Source organism: Armigeres subalbatus, chromosome 3 (assembly GCF_024139115.2).
Source record: "Armigeres subalbatus isolate Guangzhou_Male chromosome 3, GZ_Asu_2, whole genome shotgun sequence".
NCBI classification, from domain to species: domain Eukaryota; kingdom Metazoa; phylum Arthropoda; class Insecta; order Diptera; family Culicidae; genus Armigeres; species Armigeres subalbatus.
Genome location: NC_085141.1, coordinates 374,287,926 through 374,309,600, shown reverse-complemented (window position 1 = coordinate 374,309,600; position 21,675 = coordinate 374,287,926). Strand labels below are relative to the sequence as shown.

The 21,675-nt window shown below is 46.8% G+C and overlaps 3 protein-coding genes across 5 annotated transcripts in view; 1 reads left to right on the top strand and 2 right to left on the bottom strand.

Annotated features, from left to right (window-relative positions):
- Positions 1-21,675, bottom strand: part of LOC134226521 (uncharacterized) — a 57,238-nt gene that overhangs the window by 35,225 nt on the left and 338 nt on the right. The window lies entirely within an intron of this gene.
- LOC134226519 (uncharacterized) lies at positions 5,738-7,335 on the bottom strand. 3 transcript variants are annotated; one of them, XM_062707350.1, is made up of 3 exons: positions 7,144-7,335; positions 6,878-7,082; positions 5,738-6,527 (listed from the first exon to the last, which is right to left on the bottom strand). In XM_062707350.1, the coding sequence occupies exons 2-3, from the start codon at positions 7,044-7,046 to the stop codon at positions 5,833-5,835; spliced, it is 864 nt and encodes a 287-aa protein (XP_062563334.1). In that variant the 5' UTR covers positions 7,047-7,082; positions 7,144-7,335; the 3' UTR covers positions 5,738-5,832. The 3 variants fall into 3 exon arrangements, with proteins under 3 accessions (XP_062563334.1, XP_062563335.1, XP_062563333.1); XM_062707351.1 differs by having other exon boundaries at positions 7,183-7,335; XM_062707349.1 differs by having other exon boundaries at positions 6,878-7,165.
- On the top strand, positions 7,598-21,644 carry LOC134226518 (uncharacterized). The gene is made up of 3 exons (XM_062707348.1): positions 7,598-7,914; positions 20,013-21,012; positions 21,078-21,644. The coding sequence occupies exons 1-3, from the start codon at positions 7,649-7,651 to the stop codon at positions 21,573-21,575; spliced, it is 1,764 nt and encodes a 587-aa protein (XP_062563332.1). The 5' UTR covers positions 7,598-7,648; the 3' UTR covers positions 21,576-21,644.

Here is a 21,675-nt window from a genome sequence, read left to right as displayed (position 1 = left end):
CTTCGTAACTGATTACAGTGCGAACGAATAAGTATGTTTTTCCCTTGCAACCAAACGTTGTAAACGACACTTCCTACACGTTCGAGAACCTGGCCAGCTTCCCACTTCCAACGATTATTTTTGTAGACTTTCGCCCAAACCAAATCTTTAGGGCAGTAGTTGATGATCTTGGCTCCATGTTTGCGATTGTATTGACTATCTTGCTTGTTGTTCTCAATTTTGTGGTATGCAGTTGGTGGTCTCAACAAATCTAATTATGTGCGAAGGTTTCTACCAAGTAGTAACTCCGCGGGGGACTTTCCTTCTGGAGCGCTTCGGTTGGGGGTAGAACGGTAGCACAATAGGAAAGTGTTAATTGCTTCACTAAGGCTCTCTCCCCCCGCCGTAATTTTCTTGAGGGTTCGTTTGAAAGTGTCAACGAACCTTTCCGCAAGCCCGTTGGATTGCGGATGGAATGGTGGTGTCTTGAGATGAAGTATACCGTTGCTGTCACAGAAGAGTTCGAACTGCTCACTGACGAATTGGCGACCGTTGTCGCTGACTATCGTTTCTGGCATTCCGAAACGGGCGAAGATGCCTTGCAGCATTTCTAGAGTTGCAGACGTAGTAATTCGACGGGTAGGTATTACTTCTGGCCACTTTGTGTATGCATGGTCCGGCGTAGTCCATATGTAGTCATTGCCAGGGTTTTTCGGGTACTGGCCAGGATTCCAGCTTGACTCTGTTGTTGGTTTTGGCAGCCAACGCACACTCATTGCAAGAACGCACTAGCTGGGCTATACTGTCGTCGATTCCGGGCCAGTATACATAACTTCTAGCAACTGCTCTCATCCTTTCAACGCCGGGTGACCTTTGTGCAGCATCTGGAGAACTTTTTTCTGGAACTTCGACGGAATGACCAATCGCTCACCATATGCCAGACAGTTGGATATAACTGATAATCCTTCTCTACGAAGATAGAACTGCTGACAAGATTCGGCAACGTCACTTTTGTTGGCAGGCCATCCTTGCTGAACATGTTGAACAACTTCTTGGAGGATCGGGTCTGCTCTAGTTTCTGACTGGATCGATTTGTACGTCAGCGGTAGGAACTCCAGCGATTGATTAACAGCATCCTGAAAAATTTGTTCCAGTTCGATTGCCGCTATTACATAGTCTTCTTCAGGACGAATGTAATTGTTTATTAGTCTCGACAATAAATCAGCATAACCAAAGCTCTCCGTGGATACATATTGAATGTCGAAATTGTATAGAAGAAGTGTTAACGTCCAGCGTTGTAACCTGTTAGCGGTATAAACGGGTATGCCCTTTTTAGACCCGAATATCGCCAACAATGGTTTATGATCGGTTTCCAAAGTGAAGTGTCTGCCGAACATGCATTCGATGGAAACGCGTGACTCCGAATATCAAGGCTAATCCTTCCTTTTCTATCTGGCTGTAGTTTTCCTCGGCTGGTGTAAGGCTTCTGGATACATGACTGATTGCTTTTATAGTTCCGTCTGGGAACCTGTGTGCGATCCTAGCACCGATTCCAATAGAAGACGCATCTGCTGACACCACTATATCCAGTCGTGGATTGTAGTGTGTTAATACTAACGGTGACATCAATAACTCCTTGAATCGATCAAACGAGTTTTGACAGGCTGCATTCCATTCCCATTTGACTCCAGCTTTCAGTAGCTTATCCATAGGGTACCGCAACTTCCGCATTTCGGGGACGTACTTGGCATAATAATTTACGGCACCTAAATAGGACCTTAATGATGGAAGGTCATGTGGTGGTGCCATGTTGACAATGGCTGCAACTTTGTTCGGGTCCGGTCGAATACCATCACCATCCATAATTTGTCCCAGGTAATTGACTTGCTCCATGCTGAAGCTGCATTTTTCAATCCTCACCGTAAAACCGTATTCTTGCAGACGGCTAAGGACCCGTTCGAGATTCTGCTTATGTTCCTCTTCCGTTCTGCCTCCTACAATGACGTCATCGAGATCACCACTAGTGAATTCGAGTCCTGCGAGCATTGCATCCACCACTTGCTGGAATGCCCCTGGGGCTGACTTGATGCCAGGTGATAATCGCGTAAATTGGTACAGTCCTTTGTAGGTGTTTTTGGTTAGAAGCTGTTGACTGCCTTCTTCCACCTCCACCTGGAGATAGGCATCGGAAAGGTCTATGTGGCTGAAGTATCGACATCCTGACATCTTTGAAAAAATATCCTCAGGTAACGGGAGGGGGTATTGATTAGCTTCGAGAACATTGTTTAACCCCGTTGAGAAATCCGCACAAATGCGAATTTTCCCGTTCGGCTTCCGTACAACCACTATAGGTGCAGCCCAGTCTGAGAAATCTACTGGCTTCAAGACCCCCAGATTGTGGAGACGCTGAATTTCTTCTTAAACTGCGCCTTCCATGCTATAAGAGACGGGACGTTTTGGTCTGAATACAGGCCGGGGATTTCCTCGAAGTTGGAGCTTGACTTTCGTTTTGCTGCATAACCCCATCTTATTGGTGAAAACATTCGGGAACTGTGCCTGCATCGATGCCATGAATGACTGGGATCGATTACAAACTTGATTGCAAAACGAGTTGATAGGCTCATCGTATAGACCGAACTTATCCATCCAATCGGAACCCAAAACCGATAGCTTGATTTCTGGCACCATAACACGACACAAACCTCTTTTGGAGACACCGTTTATCGCCACGTCACACCAAAATTCGGACGCGATATTGAGCGGCTCTCCTGAAGCTGTTACTGCTTGACACGAAGGCGGAGTAACCTCCGGTTTACCGATTCGTTTCCACATTTCATCGGTAATGATGCTGATGTCCGATGCCGAATCAATTTGAAGACGAACTGGAACGTTATTGATTCGCACTTCTGCATACTTGCGTTCACGACTGACGGTGTTTACGGAGACGACCTTGGTTGATTTTTCGTTCCGTATGAAGGTTTTCTTCTTACCGTCTGCTGATTTTCCGCTGAAGCAAGCACAGTACCCTTCCTTGTGTCCTTTCTTCCCACACTCACGACATACGTGTTCCCGAAAGTGGCAATCCTTGGAAAAGTGCATTCCTCCACACGACCAGCATGGAGAACGCGGCTGATTTGCACTGCTGCTGGTTCCAGCAACGGATGATTGAAACTTTGACTTGGAAAATTTGTTCTGCTTTACCGCATGCACACCTGACGGAGATGTTTTTTCCACCAGCACGTTGTCGTTCTTCAAGTTAACTAGGCTTTTGCAGTCCTCCACAATTTTCGCTAAAGTGATATCCGATGATTCATTGAGCTTCGTTATTAGCCGCATCCGGATATCGGAATCCTTCGACGACTTGAGACCACAAACAAAAATAAGGGATTTGAACTGCTTCTCAGACAGATCAGCAAGTTTAAAGTCCACACATGCACGATTCACTTTACACGAATACGCTACGATGTCCTCCGTATCATCTTTCACAGTTTGCAAGCACTGATACCGCCGAAGAAAAATAGATACAGCTGATCCAAAAAGCGATTTCAATTTTTCGATGGTTTCGATGAAAGTGAATTCCTTGGGTTGCTTTGGAAGGATGAAGCTTGTGTATCGCTCGTGCGCCGCTGGGTTGAGTTTCCTCATAAGGAGTCGAACTTTCGCAGAGTCGTCCAGTTTTTTGGCATCCTTATCAAATAGTTCCGAGTACCGGGAGTACCAAGAATCGAACGTGCATCCCTCTTCTGGGGCGTATCGGAACTCAGTGAGGTTACTGGCCAAAGAATCTAGAGCGATGTCTTCACGAGAAAGCTCCTTCAAACAAAGTTGCGTTGCCGACACTTGCTGTGACAATTGGGTGATCAGTCTCTGTTGTTGAGTGAGAATCTGAGTCAGGGCCTGCAGGAATGTGATGGCTTCCGCTTCGTTTGCTCCCCAATTTGATGCTCCATCTTGTGCCAATGCAGCTAACCTCAATTTTCGACAGACTGTAGGAAGCTGTTTCTCGTCGACGAAACACTGTTTACACGATATTCCGCGAACCGACCGGGTTTCCTCGTCGCCAAACTGTTGCAATAATAAAACTCGCGATTATATTTACAACTAACGAATTAAAACTTTATTAAAAGAAGACATGTCTGCAGACATGTGGACTTTGATTAAAGGCGAGCAAGTTGCGATTCTATTCGAGGTGATCACATTTCTCCGCATTGGCTAGGCGCGGACGACGTCTGTCAATCTGACGGCTGTCAGATGATGAGCCACCGGCTGAGTGCTGGTTGCGAATAGGGGTGTCCTCTCAACACTCTCCACAACGACAACACAGGTTGCTACGGTCTGGGCCCTTACAGTTGTAGAACTTGTGCCCCGGCTCTATGCACCGATACCACCTGTCCACTGAAGACGACTGGAGTTTGCTTACTGGGCATCTTCAACTTCCCTCGCTCCATTATCTTGTTGGCTTCCGCAACCGGTAACCTAAGGTTGGGAACCTGCGTGCCATATGGACCGCCTCTTAGGCGTACAGAAGTCTTCACGACCTCGGTACCGCACTGGTCTCTGACGGCAGAGACGACGACGTCCGCGTTCATGACTTCGTTTGTTTCTTGCACTGAAGGGTCACTTCCGCACTCAACGACCTCTCCTCGACGCCTTCAACCAAGACCTTTTGGGCCAGCTTGCGTCCCACTAGCTGGCGCTCCGCGTTTCAGAACAAAGATCATCTCACCGGTCTTGGTGCGTCTGACGGTTCGCACGTTGACACAGCGCCGAAAGCTTTTCGGCCGCCCGTATCGATTTAAGGACTTCGGCGTACCTACCTTTATCAGTTTTCACCGACAAGGCCCCGTCACTATCCTTAGCTTTCTTTGCGGATCGAGATGCGTTCGACATCCGCTTTGTCCTACTGACTCGGCAGTCTCGGCTGGTACCCTCTTGCGGCCCGGTGACTTGATATATATTGTCGTCTACGTCGGTCCATAGGTCTTCCTTGTCTTCGTTCTTCGGCAGTAGATTCGTTTGCTCCGATTGTTGACGGTATTTGCAGTTCAATTGACTTTCCATTGACTTTTCGTTCAAGTGAATTGAATGACGGTGTTTACATGTTCAATTCGCGTTCAATTCGAGCGACTTGCTCAATTCACTTGAACTGTCTAAATGCAGCATTACTCTCGGTCGCGGCGAATGACGGCGTATGTCACAATTTTATTTTCGTCTTCAATAGTGGTAAAGTGACTTACCGACGAAGGTAGATCGTGCACCCGTATTACGTGTGCATTACTTTATTTGATACTGGGTGGGTACCTTGTGTGGACGCATCTTGGAAAACCGCTACGTGGACATCGACCCTTAAATCTATAACAAGCGTGTATTTTTGTAAGCCACTCATCTCATTTTCAACAGATTGCAAATGTGACGGAAGAAGTGAAAAACGCATTCGACTATAGAATGGTGTCTGCGTGCCAACTGAAAACGCCTACTTCGATGTGCGCTAAATATTGTTGTTGTAACAACAGTCGCATCGTGGCGTTCACCGTACTCGAAAAAAGTGGTTGTACCTCGGACAGGGCTGGAAACACATGCCAATTTACCAACAAAAAAAAAACAGTTTGGATGTATGTATATATAAGAAAGTTATATGAATTTTTGGGAATTTCAAATACTCCAACTGAACTTGGTCTACTTCGTTAATCTTCTTCCATAAACGTCGGATTGTCGCATTGCTCAGATTTCCGGAAGAATCACCACGCACATACTGATGTACAGATTGAAAAAGTAAATGAAAATGCTTTATTGAAGTACAAATACATAAAAGTAAAATCTCAGTCATCGTCTACCCTAAACAGAAATATCTCTTCACGCTTCCGACGGTTGGTTCGAGAAGATCAACGGCAGCGGTTCGGTCAACATCTTGAGCTCGTACTTTTGAACAACGGCGAAGATTTCCGTTTTGACCAAGTTCCGATAGTAGGGATGCAGACTCTTCATGGTCGGCGCTAACCCCGCCAGAAACGCATCCACCGGATCGGGAGAATCCGTGGCGACCACTTTTTTCACCAGCAGTTCCAGTATCCGATCCGAGCTTTCGCTGCCCGTTGCAAAGCCTGACGATGGCGCAATTTCAACGATATCCCCCTGTTTCAGCGAGGGTCGATGAACCGTTCGGATGGTCGGTTGAATTCCGGCCGTTTCGGCTGTTGTGTCGAAGGTAGAAGATTTGAGTGGGTCCTTTGCCATTTCGCCCTCGTTGATTTCGTTCTTCATGACGATGTCATCTATATAATCCTCGTGTTCTGAGCCCGCAGTGGGTGCTTCTATCGGGGGTTCATCTGGTGGTGTCGGTGAAGGTGACGATGATCGAGTGTCCAGGTCGTCCATATTGACGGTAGTGTGTGCACGTTTGACCTCCTCGGCATAACTGTCGAGAAAGCTCAGATTCGAGGCGTATTTGTACTGCTTGGATCTTCTGTTGCCACTTCGGGTGTAGCTAGTCCTCAGCGTTTTCCGGTAATTATCGCGAATGTTGTACCAGCGTGCTTTGCAGGCCAATGCTGAAATTAAGCATCGGATAATTGTTTGAAATCAGATTTGCGGAATGTGCTTTACTAGTGTAAGCTGTTCTGTACAATTTTCAAATATTCCAACAATTTACAGGAGAAGACATAATGAGTTATTAAGGTCGAAGAGGTGGAATAAGACCTGGGAAACAATGTTTGGTGGGAAATGAAAGAACTTCGCTTAAAAACGACGAATATCGAGCTCTAGCTACAAAACTACCTCTTCTCAGTCTTAATCTAAGCTTCTATAGTAAAAAAAGACGTGCCGATTTGTGTATCTAAACATGAATTGTCTGTGATTTGAATATCTAAACACTAATTCAATTTTCTTACTATGTACTTACTTTCCTCCTCCATGAACGCTCCAATGGTGTTCCAAATCTTCAGCTTATACTTGGTATCCATGTACTTCGGATGGGACTGAGTGTACAGGACCGGATGCTTCTCGACCAGTGCGATAAGCTGCTCATCTTTGCTTATATCCGCGTTCTGGAGAAGCATCTTCGACATCATACCGTCCCGGACCGAATACGTTGCAACCTAAACTACCTATAAAACAAGCAAATTTGTCACGGTTGAGGCAAGAAAAAAGATGTCGGAACGGAATGACCTGTCCAAGCACTGACAGACGACTGACACTGTACGGTACCTGCGGCCTGCCTTGACAAGACGAACAACGGCGTCGTCGCGGTAGCACTTCACTGTCACCGATCCGTACCGTCCGACGCAAAAATGAACCTATCGGGTGCGTATGGACCAGTGTTGCCACTAACAGATTCATTTGTTTTATGAGATATTAACTGATTTGACTCATTTAAAATTTGCTTAAATTTTTAGAAAATGTAGGTATTTGGTAATTTTTCACTTTATAATCCAAAATATTTTCGACATCTTCCCACAACCACAGCTCGTACGATGAAATTTTAGAAATTTTACATCGTTGTCTTCGATGAGAATGCCATTTTCAATTTAAGAGTGTATCACTTTCCGTGATTTTTTGTTTGCATTCATTTTGCTTCATCAATAATGTTCACTCCGAGGTTCACTCGAAGCAAAACAGTGCCTGTTTTTTTTTGGTCCTCCGTTCGCGTAGTTGATACATCGGCGCCTCCGTCATGTCGTCGTCTTCGTCCTGCTGTTGTATTCCCGGGTGCAGCAATCGGCATATCGAATGGACCACCCCACTTCCGAGAGATGAAGTGCTACGGGCTCGCTGGAGCGAAGCCATTCGGACCGGTACCGGAGGGTTGTCGCCCATAGAGGCCCGAGTTTGCAATGCCCATTTCGTGGACAAAGGAGCAGCTACAGCTTCGAACGATGGATACGGTCGACTGCCGGCTTGGGGCACGCTGGAATACCAGGAACCGACACTGTTCTATCGGTAAGTTTAACTTAGCAGTTTTTATGAAAATTCTCATACAACAATAATAGTTATTGAAATATTGAATAATTTATGCTTATAGAATGTTCTAAAAACTCCGATGTGAATATGTTGGTACATTATGCGGAAGATTATGATTTGAAGAATATATTGGAGGTAACTACTTTCCCTCGATGGGACTCGAACCCACGACCCTCAGTAGTAGGCTCCAATACATTTTTCATATCATATTGTTCCACATAATGCACATCAAGCTCTATCTGGTAAAAGAGCGAATGTCGCAAGAGAGAATTCTCTTCGTCGACTTCCCCTCTTTGGGATCGTTCAAAAATTACGTCCATCGTTTTTCGGCATTTTCAACCCCCCTCCCCCCCTCCTGTCACAAACTGTCACAAATAATTGCCCCCCCCCCCTCCCCCTGTACGTACATGTCTCATTTATATTTTAGCGATTACTGTGGTTTATCTTTTTCGTACACTATTTTCACAATAACATAGTGAGTTATGTCCCTTACTAACAGTTTGAATGTTTTTAAAATGCAAGTTGTTTCTAAAATGCTTTCAGTATTTTTTTCTTGTGGACGGACGTCACATAAGACGAACCCCCCTCCCTCCCCCTGTCACAAACTGTCACAAAACTCTGACCCCCCTCCCCCCCTCAAACCTTGGACGTAATTTTTGAACGGCCCCTTTTGAATAAAAGTGACAAGCAGAGGATTTATTTGCAGTTTTTCACCTCAGAATGCAAGTTTGCATTGTGTTCTATCGTTCTGAGGTGATAATACACAAAGAAATCCGCTGCTTGTCACTTTTATTCAAATGAGGGGAAGTCGACGAAGAGAATCCTCTCTTGCGACATTCGCCCTTATTCCAGATAGAGCTTGTCATATTCACAGTTTTCAGAACATTATAAATGAATGCCCAAGTCGAGTGGTCTAATACCCGGAAAACAGGTAATTAACTTTGATTGAACTGAATAGTTTATGAAAAAGAATTGAAGCTAGAAAGTTATACCTTGAAGTACCCTAATTTCGCGCACTTAAGGTCTGACAAAGTTGAAACGTTCATAGAAAAACATGTAGTGCCTATTTGGGAACATTTGCTACTGCATCACGTAGTATAATGATTCTGGGTTCCCAAAAAAATGTTACTTGCAAATTTTGCTGCCATATAAAAAAAAATATTATTTATTTATTCAGACTAAGGCCGAAGTGGCCTGTGCGGTACATAAGAGTCTTCTCCATTCTGCTCGGTCCATGGCTACACGTCGCCAACCACGCAGTCTACGGAGGGTCCGCAAGTCATCTTCCACCTGATCGATCCACCTTGCCCGGGTTACCGGGTTACTGTCCGACATTCTGGCTACGTGCCCGGCCCACCGCAGTCCGATTTTCGCGGTGTGAACGATGGATGGTTCTCCCAACAGCTGATGCAACTCGTGGTTCATTCGCCTCCTCCACGTACCGTCCGCCATCTGCACCCCACCATAGATGTAACGCAGCACTTTCCTTTCGAAAACTCCAAGTGCGCGTTGGTCTTCCACGAGCATCGTCCAGGTCTCGTATCCGTAGAGGACTACCGGTCTAATGAGCGTTTTGTAGATAGTCAGTTTGGTACGGCGGCGAACTCTATTCGATCGGAGCGTCTTGCGGAGCCCAAAGTACGTACGATTTCCAGCCACTATGTGTCTCCGAATTTCTCTGCTGGTGTCATTTTCGGCAGTCACCAGTGAGCCCAAGTACACAAATTTTTCTACCACCTCGATTTCGTCACCACCGATGCAAACTCGCGGTGGGTGGCTCACATTGTCTTCTCTTGAACCTCTTCCTATCATGTACTTCGTCGTCGATGTGTTGATGACTAGTCCGATCCGCTTAGCTTCCCTCTTCAGTCTGATGTAGGCTTCCTCCATCTTCTCAAAGTTACGTGCCATAATATCAATGCCGTCGGCGAAGCCAAATAGCTGGACGGACTTATTGAAAATTGTACCACTCGTGTTAATCCCTGCTCTTCGTATTACCCCTTCTAAAGCGATGTTGAATAGCAGACACGAAAGACCATCACCTTGCCGTAACCCTCTGCGGGTTTCGAAGAGACTCGAGAATGACCCTGAAACTCGAACTACGCACATCACCCGATCCATCGTCGCTTTGATCAACCGTGTCAGTTTATCCGGAAAACCGAGTTCGTGCATTAGCTGCCATAGCTGGTCCCGATCGATTGTATCATATGCGGCTTTGAACTCGATGAATAGATGATGTGTGGGCACGTTGTATTCGCGGCATTTCTGCAGTAATTGCCGAATGGCGAACACCTGGTCCGTGGTGGAGCGTTCGCCCATAAACCCGCCTAGTACTGCCCCACGAACTCCCTTGCAGTTGGTGCTAGTCGACGGCATAAAATTTGGGAGAGTACCTTGTAGGCGGCGTTCAGTAATGTGATTGCGCGGTAGTTGCTACAATCCAGCTTATCGCCCTTTTTGTAGATGGGACACACGACACCTTCCATCCATTCCTGCGGCAAAACTTCCTCCTCCCAAATCTTGGTAATGACCCAGTGCAGCGCTCTAGCCAGTGCCTCACCACCGTGTTTAAATAGCTCTCCTGGTAGTTGGTCAACTCCAGGGGCTTTGTTGTTTTTCAGCCGGCCAATCTCCTCCTGGATTTACCGGAGATTCGGAGCCGGAAGTCGCATGTCCTGCGCGCATGCTCCTAGGTTCATTACCATACCGCCACCGTTGTCTGCCACATCGCCATTCAGGTGTTTTTCGTAGTGCTGCCGCCACCTTTGGATCACCTCACGCTCGTTCGTAAGAAGGTTCCCGTTTATGTCCTTACACATATCAGGCTGTGGCACGTGGCCCTTACGTGAACGGTTTAACTTCTCATAGAACTTTCGTGTGTTATTAGCGCGGTACAGTTGCTCCGTCTCTTCACGGTCTCGATCTTCCTGCTGGCGCTTTTTCCTCCGGAAAATCGAGTTTTGACTGTTCCGCGCCTGTTTATATCGTGCCTCGTTCGCCCTCGTGCGGTGTTGCAGCAATCTCGCCCATGCTGCATTCTTCTCTTCCACTAACTGCTCACATTCGCCGTCATACCAGTCGTTTCTCTGATCCGGGGGCACCGTGCCAAGTGCAGCGGTTGCGGTGCTACCAATGGCGGATCGAATATCTCTCAAGCCATCTTCAAGAGACGCTGCGCCTAGCTGCTCTTCCGCTGGGAGTGCCACTTCCAGCTGCTGCGCGTATTCTTGGGCTAGTCTAGCGTCCAATGTTAAGCCGCGGCGTCCGACTTCGACGCGTGTTGTACACCGTCGAGAGTTTTGAGCGCAGGCATACTGCAACGAGGTAGTGGTCGTATTCAATATTCGCACTGCGGTAAGTGCGGACGTTCGTGATGTCGGAGAAGAATTTACCGTCGATTAGAACGTGGTCGATTTGATTTTCCGTTTCTTGATTGGGTGATCTCCATGTGGCCTTGTGGATATTTTTGCGGGGAAAGAAGGTGCTTCGGACTACCATTCCGCGGGAGGCTGCGAAGTTTATGCATCGTTGGCCGTTGTCATTCGATACGGTGTGCAGACTATCCGGTCCGATGACCGGTCTATACATTTCCTCCCTTCCTACCTGTGCGTTCATGTCACCGATGACGATTTTGACGTCCCGCATGATTAGTTTTTATTGTTTCTAATAAATAAGTGCTCAATCATTACTTTATTTTAATGAAATGTATATAATATTGTAACAATCAATAATGAGCTTGGCTCCGCAAAGTGCTAAGCACGACTGAGCCTAACAAATAAACCAAATGAATAAAAAAAACGACATGGTGATCGGGGGATCGCCCTTCCCTCATCGACCGGTTCACAAGGTCACGTGGGTCTCCCGTGACGGCTTTACAGAAAATCAAATCGACCACATCTGCATCAGCCGAAAATGGAAACGGAGCCTTCTTGATGTACGGAATAAACGTAGTGCCGATATCGCGTCTGATCATCACCTCCTCATCGGCGAAATACGCCTGCGCATTGCGCGGACTCGTCGGCAGGAGGAAAGAGTTGGACGACGATTCAACACACGCCGACTGGAAGATGCCACGGTGAAACGGTCCTTCGTTGAAGAACTGGAGACGCGTGCTGCAGATATTCCGGAAGGTGGCAGCGTGGAAGGCCAATGGACCGCCATCAAGAATGCCTTCATCGCCACCAGCGAGAACAATCTGGGCGAACTACGCAGCCCAGAGAAAACAATGGATCACCGATGAGACCTGGAGGAAAATAGAGGAGCGAAGAGAAGCCAAAGCCGCGATAGAGCGATCGAAAACCAGAGGAGCCAAAGTCTTAGCCCGTCAACGATACGCGGCTCTTGAGCAGGAAGTAAAACGCTCATGTCGACGGGACAAGCGAGCGTGGGCACACTCTCTGGCCGACGAAGGAGAGAGAGCCGCCGCAACCGGGGACATTCGCCTCCTCTACGATATCTCACGACGCTTAAGCGGGGCGAAGATAAATGCAGCGATGCCTGTGAAAGACGCGAATGATCAGTTATTGACCGACCCAACTGACCAGGTGAAACGCTGGTTCGAGCACTTCGAACAACTTTTTCAAGTGCCAGCTAGGCCATCACCACCTCGGCAGGATCTGCCTAGGATCCGACGTATAACACGCGTCAATACCGAAGCTCCATCACTGCTAGAGATTCAAACAGCAATCCAAAGCATGAAATCGAATAAAGCCCCAGGGGTCGACCGCATATCAGCCGAGATGCTCAAAGCTGACCCCATGACATCCGCTCAACTACTGCATCGTTTATTTCGTAATATCTGGGACACCGCAACTTTCCCGGTCGACTGGATGCAAGGTATCTTAGTGAAGGTGCCCAAAAAGGGTGACCTGACTGTATGCGATAACTGGCGAGGCATTATGTTGCTGTGTACCGTTCTCAAAGTTCTGTGCAAAATTATCCTAGCCCGGAATCAGGAGAAGATCGATGCGACTCTCCGGCGGCAGCAAGCCGGATTCCGTGCCGGAAGATCCTGTGTGGACCATATTGTCACGCTCCGCATCATTCTGGAGCAGGTCAACGAATTCCAAGAGTCCCTTTACTTGGTATTCATTGACTACGAAAAAGCTTTCGACCGTCTCAATCACGAGAATATGTGGGGCGCCCTGAGACGCAAGGGAGTTCCTGAGAAAATCATCGGCCTCATCGAGGCACAGTACGAGGCCTTCTCGTGTAGAGTGCTGCACAATGGGGTCTTGTCCGACCCTATCCGGGTCGTAGCTGGTGTGAGGCAAGGATGTATTCTATCACCGTTACTGTTCCTCATCGTAATCGATGAGATTCTGGTAGATGCGATTGACCGTGAACCAAACCGCGGGCTGTTATGGAGCACCTAAATGACTTTGAATTGGCTGATGACGTTGCACTCTTCGCGCAACGGCGCTCTGATATGCAAAGTAAGTTCAACGACCTTGCCGAGCGCTCTTCCTCGGCAGGTTTAGTCATCAACGTCAACAAAACCAAATCGTTGGATGTAAACACGGTGACTCCTTCCAGTTTCACAGTAACCGGGCAACCAGTAAAGAATGTTGAAAGCTTCCAATATCTTGGTAGCCAAATGGCGTCAGACGGCGGTACCAAAGTCGACATAGGCGCACGGATCAAGAAAGCAAGGGCTGCCTTTGTGAGTTTAAGAAATATCTGGAAAAACAGGCAGATAAGTGAACGCACCAAAATACGAATTTTCAACTCTAACGTGAAATCTGTGCTGTTATACGCTAGCGAAACATGGTGTGGAGAGCACTCAACGGTTGCAGGTGTTCATTAACAGATGCCTGCGGTATATAATTCGGGCCTGGTGGCAACGAGCTCAAACAACGAGCTCCATCGTCGTTGTCACCAGAGGCCGATAGCAACAGAAATTCGGGATCGGAAGTGGGGCTGGGTCAGCCACACTCTACGTAGGGGCGGAAACGAAATCTGTAAACAAGCATTAGACTGGAACCCAGCGGGACATCGCAGCAGAGGCAGACCCAGAGGCTCATGGCGGCGAAGCCTCAATAAAGAAATAAAAGAAGTCGACCGAAATCTAACCTGGCAACAGGTTAAAGCGATAGTTGGGCAACGCTCAGGATGGAGATGTTTCAAGTCGGCCCTTTTTTTTGCATTGCATGCATTTACACACTAACCCAGTACACGTGCATTGTAGTTGCCAAACTACCACACGGAAGTGTACTGGAGTGTCGGACTCGACCATACCGGTAATACCGACTAAACTCCCTTGGGCTCCACCATCGTTTCCCTCAGGAACTACCTCCCAGTACTACTTCTGGGGGATGGCAGTACTAAACGTACTCGCTCATTATCGCGCACACAGGCACCCGTCCCATGCGAGACTGACTTGGGTGCTCGCACACCATTCACACCATTTGAGTCTTACTTGGATGCTCTCCCAGGCGCTCCACTGCCATGCCTCGAGGTGTCGATAGCGGTATGTAGGGACCAATCAACGATACTACGCTACGACACTCCTACCTCAGCATGTGCAGTCCATACTCAGACTTCTGCTGCGCTTCGAGGTGACAATAGCGGTGACGCGCTATGACACTCCTGCCTCAGCACATACAGATCACTCACTCCCTGCCGAAGCAGCTCACGCGCTACCCTTACGAAGTAGGGACACTCCCCATGCCAATTGGCACTCCCTGGGCTTGTGCTTTTGAAGTGGCACACAGTCGCTTTGATAGAGTCTGATTACGGGCACTTGTGGTTTTTTGGGAGGGATTTTAGCAGAGCCCACTGCTAAATCCCACCACGCCCTAGACAGTTCTCCCTGACTCACAGACAGCTGAGGAGGAGTCGTCAAGCCCTTGGACATGGTCCATGCTGTCCCTGCTGTCCCTGCTGCCCCCAAGTCGGCCCTTTGCACCACCGGAGGTGTACAGGATCCGTAAGTAAGTAAGTATCAAATCTTTTAATCATTAGCACATTACCCCTGGAATACAACTCACCTTTTGAAATTAGCGTCAGGATCCAAAAAATAACCTATCAGGTATCAGGTATCAGAACGTCGGCTCCAGGGGCACGTTCACCTCAATTCGGGAGATTTGTGCCATCGCCTTCACAGCCTTTCTCATCACGCACCTGACGGAAAAGGATGTGAACAAAAAGGAAAGGAATATGGATGGGAGAAAAATGGGAAGTTTGGGAAAGGTACCCTTGAAGAGGGCATACAACGTATACAACACGTACAAAAGCTCATAGCTCCTTACCACAACGGGTTATGAACAACAGAATACTTTGAAGGTTCAGGTTTCTGTAGTCAATTTCACTTAGTAAGTGTTTACCAAATATTTGGAAACGCAGTTGCGCATAAACTGGGCAGTTACATATCAGATGATAAGAAGTTCCATAATCGGATTCACAACCATCACAGACAAAGGATTCAACACGTTGAATATTTGCCATGTGATAGTTGAGTCGGCAGTGACCTGTCAAGGCCTTGACTAAGACACTGCAATTCTGTTTAGACAGATTAGCTAAATAGTTAGCTACTACCGGAGATGGCTCTCGGATATACAATTTTGTTTGTCGACATGAATCAAAACTACTCCAATACCGTTTGTGCTGAGTGGAAGCCCAAGAGCTAATCAAACGCTTCACCCAACACTTAGATATTGGAATAGCTGGCTCAGGACCAAAAAAGTCTTGTGATGCTCCAGTGCGAGCTAACTCATCAGCCAATTCGTTTCCAGCTATGGAAGAATGGCCAGGTACCCATATAAGGTGCAATGTATTAACTGAATTCAGTTCCTCTATTTGAGTTCGACATGCGATTACTAACTTCGACCTTGAGTTGGCCGAAGCGAGGGCTTTGATAGCTGCTTGACTATCTGAACAGAAGTATATTACTTTGCCCATTATGTGTTTCTGCAGTGCGGATTGCACTCCACACATAATGGCAAATATTTCCGCTTGAAAGACAGTGCAGTGTCTACCCAGTGAGTGGGACTGTTCCAATCTTAGCTCACGCGAGTAGACACCTGCACCCGCTCTACCTTCGAAGAGGGAGCCGTCAGTATAACAAACAATGCTGTCCGACATACTTCTCTCCAAATAGCCAGATGTCCACTCATCCCGCGAGGGGAATTGTGTTGAAAATGTCCTATAAGGGAAACTACTAGCGAGTGTGAGATCACTTGGAGCAAGGACTGTTCTGTCCCAATCAACCATGAGTTGTAACAACGAAGTGTGTGTAGAACTGCGGTTTACAGGATTCTCTTCCATGAAACCGAGAACCCATAATCGGTAAGTACAAGAAAGTGCTTCTTGTTTGAGATGTATGTGTAGTGGGACAACGTCGAGAAGAACCTCGAGAGCAGCCGTGGGAGTCGAAGAGAACGCACCAGTCATTGCCATTAGGCACATCCTTTGAAGATGGCCTAATTTAGACTGAATTGTCCTCACTTCACCCTTTTGCCACCACACAAGACATCCATAAGCCAAAATTGGTCGTACAACTGTTGTGTAAATCCATTTGATATATTTAGGTTTAAGACCCCAAGTTTTACCAAAAGTTCGTCGGCATTGACCGAAAGCCATACACGCCTTTTTGACTCTGAACTCAATGTTAGGAGTCCAGGAGAGCTTGGAATCAAGAATTAGTCCCACATACTTTACCTGATCCGTTACATTGATTTCAGAGTGAGAAAGATGTAATGGGCGAATACCATTACGGTTACGTTTTTCCGTGAAAAGTACAATAGATGTTTTATTCGGATTAACCGAAAGGCCATATTGGCGACACCAACTTTCGACTGCCTGAAGAGCATTTTGCATCAGGTCGAATAAAGTAGTAATACACAAACCGGCTATTAATATTAGATAGTCGTCGGCAAATCCATAGGTAGGAAAACCGCCATAATTGAGTAATCTCAATAGCGTATCTGCAACGATGTTCCACAATAGTTGAGATAATACTTCCCATTGGGGGCATCCACAGACACTTAATTTCCTAATCGCTGCTAGACGTAATGTCGAGTAGAGATGTCAGTTTTCAAGCATCTGATGAATCCATTTGGTTAATATGTTAGGTCGCACATGACAATGTGCAGCTTCTAATATTGCATCGAAAGACACGTCGAAAGCACCCTCAATATCTAAGAACGCACCCAAGCATGATTGCTTTTGAGCAAATGCTTTCTCGATGTCGTAGACAACCTTGTGTAGAAGAGTCACGGTGGACTTTCCAGATTGGTAGGCATGTTGATTAACATGAAGAGGCATATTTGCCAAACAGTCATCACGAATGTGATGATCGATAATACGTTCTTAGCATTTCAGAAGAAATGAGGTCAGACTGATGGGTTTAAAACTCTTTGCTTCTTCATACGAAGCGCGTCCTCCTTTTGGGATAAACTTTACAGTGACATCCCGCCAGGATATGGGAATATACCCAGTAGCAAAACTGCATACTAAAAGTTTTTTCAAAACATGTTTGATATGCTCAAAACCCCTCTGAAGAAGAACAGGATAGATCCCCTGGAGATTTGTAAGGAGCAAAACTATTAAGAGCCCATTGAATCGATTCAGTAGTTATGATTCTACGAGCCTGAGCCCAAGACCCATAACTACATGAAAAGACATCAGGAACATCCGAAGATGCAATATCTACACATCCAGGGAAGTGTGTATCAAATAAGTGCTCTAACGCTTCTTCGTCAGAAGAAGTGTAGTCACTCATTTGGCTTGCGAATTTCGCCAACTTGGAAATCCTTGGATCTCGCAAGAATTTTGTTCAATCGAGTGGCTTCACTCAAATTGGAAACATTTGCACAAAGGTTTTTCCAGCCGAATCGTTCAGCAGATCGTAGAGCCTTCTTGTAAGCTTTGCGAGCCAACTTGAAAGAATCCGTCCCTGCTGAATGGCGTCTGTTCCAACTCCTTCTACACTGCTTCCTGAGCTTAGCCAAATCGGAATTCCACCACGGGGTTCCTCTTGAGGTTTTCACAGAACGCAAGGGGCAAGCTTCTTCAAAAGCTTCCACGATATGCAACGTTGTAGTACCAACGGCATCATCCAAGTCGGTAGGAGTTTCAATGGATGGTAGATATCCATGAAATTTTGTCGAGAGCAACTCTGTATAGAGATCCCAGTTGGTTGAACGGGGATTTCTAAAACGCAAAGTCTGCGAAGAAACATTCAACTGATCAAAATAGATGTAGCGATGGTCAGATATGGATTCCTCATCTGACACATGCCAATTCGTCAACTCGTGACTGATTCTATTGGAGCAGAGAGTTATGTCTAATACTTCTGCTCTATTAGATACCATAAAGGTTGGGCGATTGCCTATGTTAAGTAAACCAAGTTCGGTACTACTTAAGTATTCCATCAAGCTGGAGCCTCTCAGATTGATATCCGAGCTACCCCAGATGATGTGATGAGCATTAGCATCACTACCGACAATTAGCGGAAGGCCTTTTGACGTGCAATAACTGACCACTTGTTTGAAAGCATCCGTAGGGGATGGTTCATCATGTGGTAAATAAACCGAACAATAGACGTATTTCCTGACGGGGATCCGCCAGTTGCATCAATTGTGACAGCACATACATCTCTGGTTGTTAGTTCAGAGATAAGTGTAGCAACGATAGCGTTGTTAACAAGTACACATGCACGCGGCATTGATCGAGAGTTTGCCATTTCATTACTGAAAGCAGCAAAACCGGGTTCACTAGGTTACCTAGGTAAAAGCTACCCTTGCGAAAATAGGGTTCCTGCACCAAAGCCACTTGGGATTTGCCATTTTGCATAAGTCTACAAAGATTAATCGTTGCTGTTCTTTTGTGCTGAAGATTGATTTGAGCTATCCTAACTGTAGCCATTGCGAATTACGATAATACACTCCACAACTTCAACATTTATGTGAACAGCAACGATGAAACCAAGTCGGTATCGTATCAAGAACGTCAAAGACGAAACACAGAGTACACTGTGAAAAACGCATAAAGCGAATCCATATAGGTGACAATTAGATAAAAAACTAAATAAAAACATACTCATAATCCACCCTTATTTAACCTCAAGTTGAGATTGAATAAGAGTAGCCGATTATTCCGGAGAAGTAAACAGTCAACTACGCCATAGCTCCGGTTGGCGCAATAAGGGCTCAATACTGTGAAGGGTGCCCTGGTGCTTCACAGGCTCCGTTAGCGGTTAGGTTCATTTTAGACCCCCCTAACCATTCATTCATAGGCACGGTAAGCATAAAGCCGCATCACACCAAGAATTAGGGGTCACCTGTATGGTGGACTTTTACCACTGGAACAGGCAATCCGTAGCGTTATTCTTAGCCAGACAACCGGCTGCCGACACCACACGGCTATCTAGGCTGTTCGTGGAGAGAAGTTGACATTGACTTTACGTCAACTCTCAATGTGGCCGAACAGCCGTGCGGCACTCCCTGGGCTTGTGCTTTTGAAGTGGCACACAGTCGCTTTGATAGAGTCTGATTACGGGCACTTGTGGTTTTTTGGGAGGGATTTTAGCAGAGCCCACTGCTAAATCCCACCACGCCCTAGACAGTTCTCCCTGACTCACAGACAGCTGAGGAGGAGTCTTCAAGCCCTTGGACATGGTCCATGCTGTCCCTGCTGTCCCTGCTGCCCCCAAGTCGGCCCTTTGCACCACCGGAGGTGTACAGGATCCGTAAGTAAGTAAGTATCAAATCTTTTAATCATTAGCACATTACCCCTGGAATACAACTCACCTTTTGAAATTAGCGTCAGGATCCAAAAAATAACCTAGCAGGATCGCCGAAATGTATGGCCCCAAATAGACTGAACGAAATGCGATGACAGCAGCTCTCCGTGGGTGCGTGTGCACGCCACGGAGATCTGACAAGAAGAGGCCGAGTCATGGCTTGCTGCTCAACAATTGACGCGCTGAGATGTTAATGTATAATCAGATCTCCGTGGCGTGCACACGCACCCACGAAGAGCTGCTGTCATCGCATTTCGCTCCGGCCATTTGGAACCACACAATTCCGTTGATGAATCAATTACTAAGCTGCAGCACCTCCTTTCACCCGTTCCAGAAACGACATTCCACTGCAAGTGACTTGGTGTCGCCTCTGTCTCCGCCATGGCACACTGGAAAGCATGTTCAACATTCACGGACGATCATCGATCACAGAACAATCCCTAGCCTGGATGGCAAATAAACACTTTGGAGTCTGGTTAAACGCACAGTCTCCATCGGAGACTCACTACTTTTGTGAGAAGTGCAAACTACGGCTCGAGGCAACGCACACCTTCTGGAAGGAAATTCAGCAGTCCGACCAGAAGTATCGAATGCTTCAGGAAAAAATGTCCATCCATAGGCTGTCGCTCAATTCTTGTGATTCAGTCCATTCCTATCCTACGGAAACTTATCCCAGTAATGACAAAGCCACACAAGACGGTATACCACTTCCGTCAACACGACCTTTTGACTTTGAACCGTTCTCAAATTCTCCATTATCGACGAAACAAAACTTCAACAAAATGTTTGCCGTTGTCGAGTTTACTTCTGGAACGCCAACTATCGAAGTACTCGCCGTTCCGACTTCTTGGATCAAAGACAATCTGTTAATGTGGCCAAAACGGTTGAACGGTGAAGCGATTTACGCTCTGCGGAAGGAAGGAACGCACCTCGACGACTCCATTGAAACGGAAAACTTTCCCGTTGTGGTCCTACAGCACTTTACTGACTATTATTTGGCGGAAATTGCAGTTCAGGATATCCTCAAACAAAGAAACAGAGATTCGTCGTCCCGGATCGATCTTCCTAACGCCAATCGAGATGTACTCACTTACACGGCATTCCGCAACGAAATCCACAACCTTAAAGCCAATCTTGACTCGCTAGTCCAAGCGGCAGTGGAAAAAGGTTTCCGCTCCAAATCGCTTCGCAACAATGCAGCACAGTCGAGGCAAGCTTCCGAACTGGTAATGACAATCCAAGCGGAGGTCGAGAGACACAAGAAGATCAGCAACGCATCGGAATTGGACGATTTCAACACCAGGTTGGCAGATCCCTCAGTGGGTCGTAAATATGTGAGTGACTTTTTTATCCCCAATATAATCAAGCCCTCTACAAACATGCTGTTCTATCATTTCAGTTGGATTACTTCGCCAAGCTAATCCACCCGAATAACTGCTCCAGCGGGGACAACGCAATGTACACCATCGTGGACTACCTGTTCACGCGGGACTTTTGGAACCACTTCACCTGGACCGGAATCAACCGCAGCCAGAAGTCGTCCCGCGGCTTTCGAGAGTTTGCCAACGTCACGCAGCTGCTGCTGAACATCGTCCTGCTCGGGGACAGCACGTACGACGCCCCACGGTTGGAGCAGTTCTGCCGGACGAAGCTGTTCCGATACTGTAAGTCCCGGTCCGCCGGGAAGCAGCTGCGAAAGTCGACCTGCCGGCCCGGCAGAAAGCGACCGGCCGAAGATTCCAGGAGCTCCGATGGCGGTGGTGAAGTGGAGCCGGCGTTGGGTGACGGGGGGACCACTGATTCGAATGTGGTTTGTAAAGTGGAGGTATTCAACAATGACATGTGGCAACAGCCCGAAACTGAAAATACGGGAGAGTTTACTGACGAAATGATGTGAAATTGTAAAATAGAGAAAAATATTTGACGCACCAAATAAAAAAGAGATGTTTAAATTGAAATACCTAAATTGATTCGTATTTTGACTAATGTTGAAATAT

Coding starts and splice junctions, on each gene's coding strand:
- LOC134226519 (XM_062707350.1), bottom strand. CDS start 7,046: ATGATGTCGAAGATGCTTCTCCAGAACGCGGATATAAGCAAAGATGAG. Junction 6,528..6,877: donor AGCGTTCATGGAGGAGGAAA/GTAAGTACATAG, acceptor GCTTAATTTCAG/CATTGGCCTGCAAAGCACGC.
- LOC134226518 (XM_062707348.1), top strand. CDS start 7,649: ATGTCGTCGTCTTCGTCCTGCTGTTGTATTCCCGGGTGCAGCAATCGG. Junction 7,915..20,012: donor GAACCGACACTGTTCTATCG/GTAAGTTTAACT, acceptor CACCCGTTCCAG/AAACGACATTCCACTGCAAG. Junction 21,013..21,077: donor CCTCAGTGGGTCGTAAATAT/GTGAGTGACTTT, acceptor CTATCATTTCAG/TTGGATTACTTCGCCAAGCT.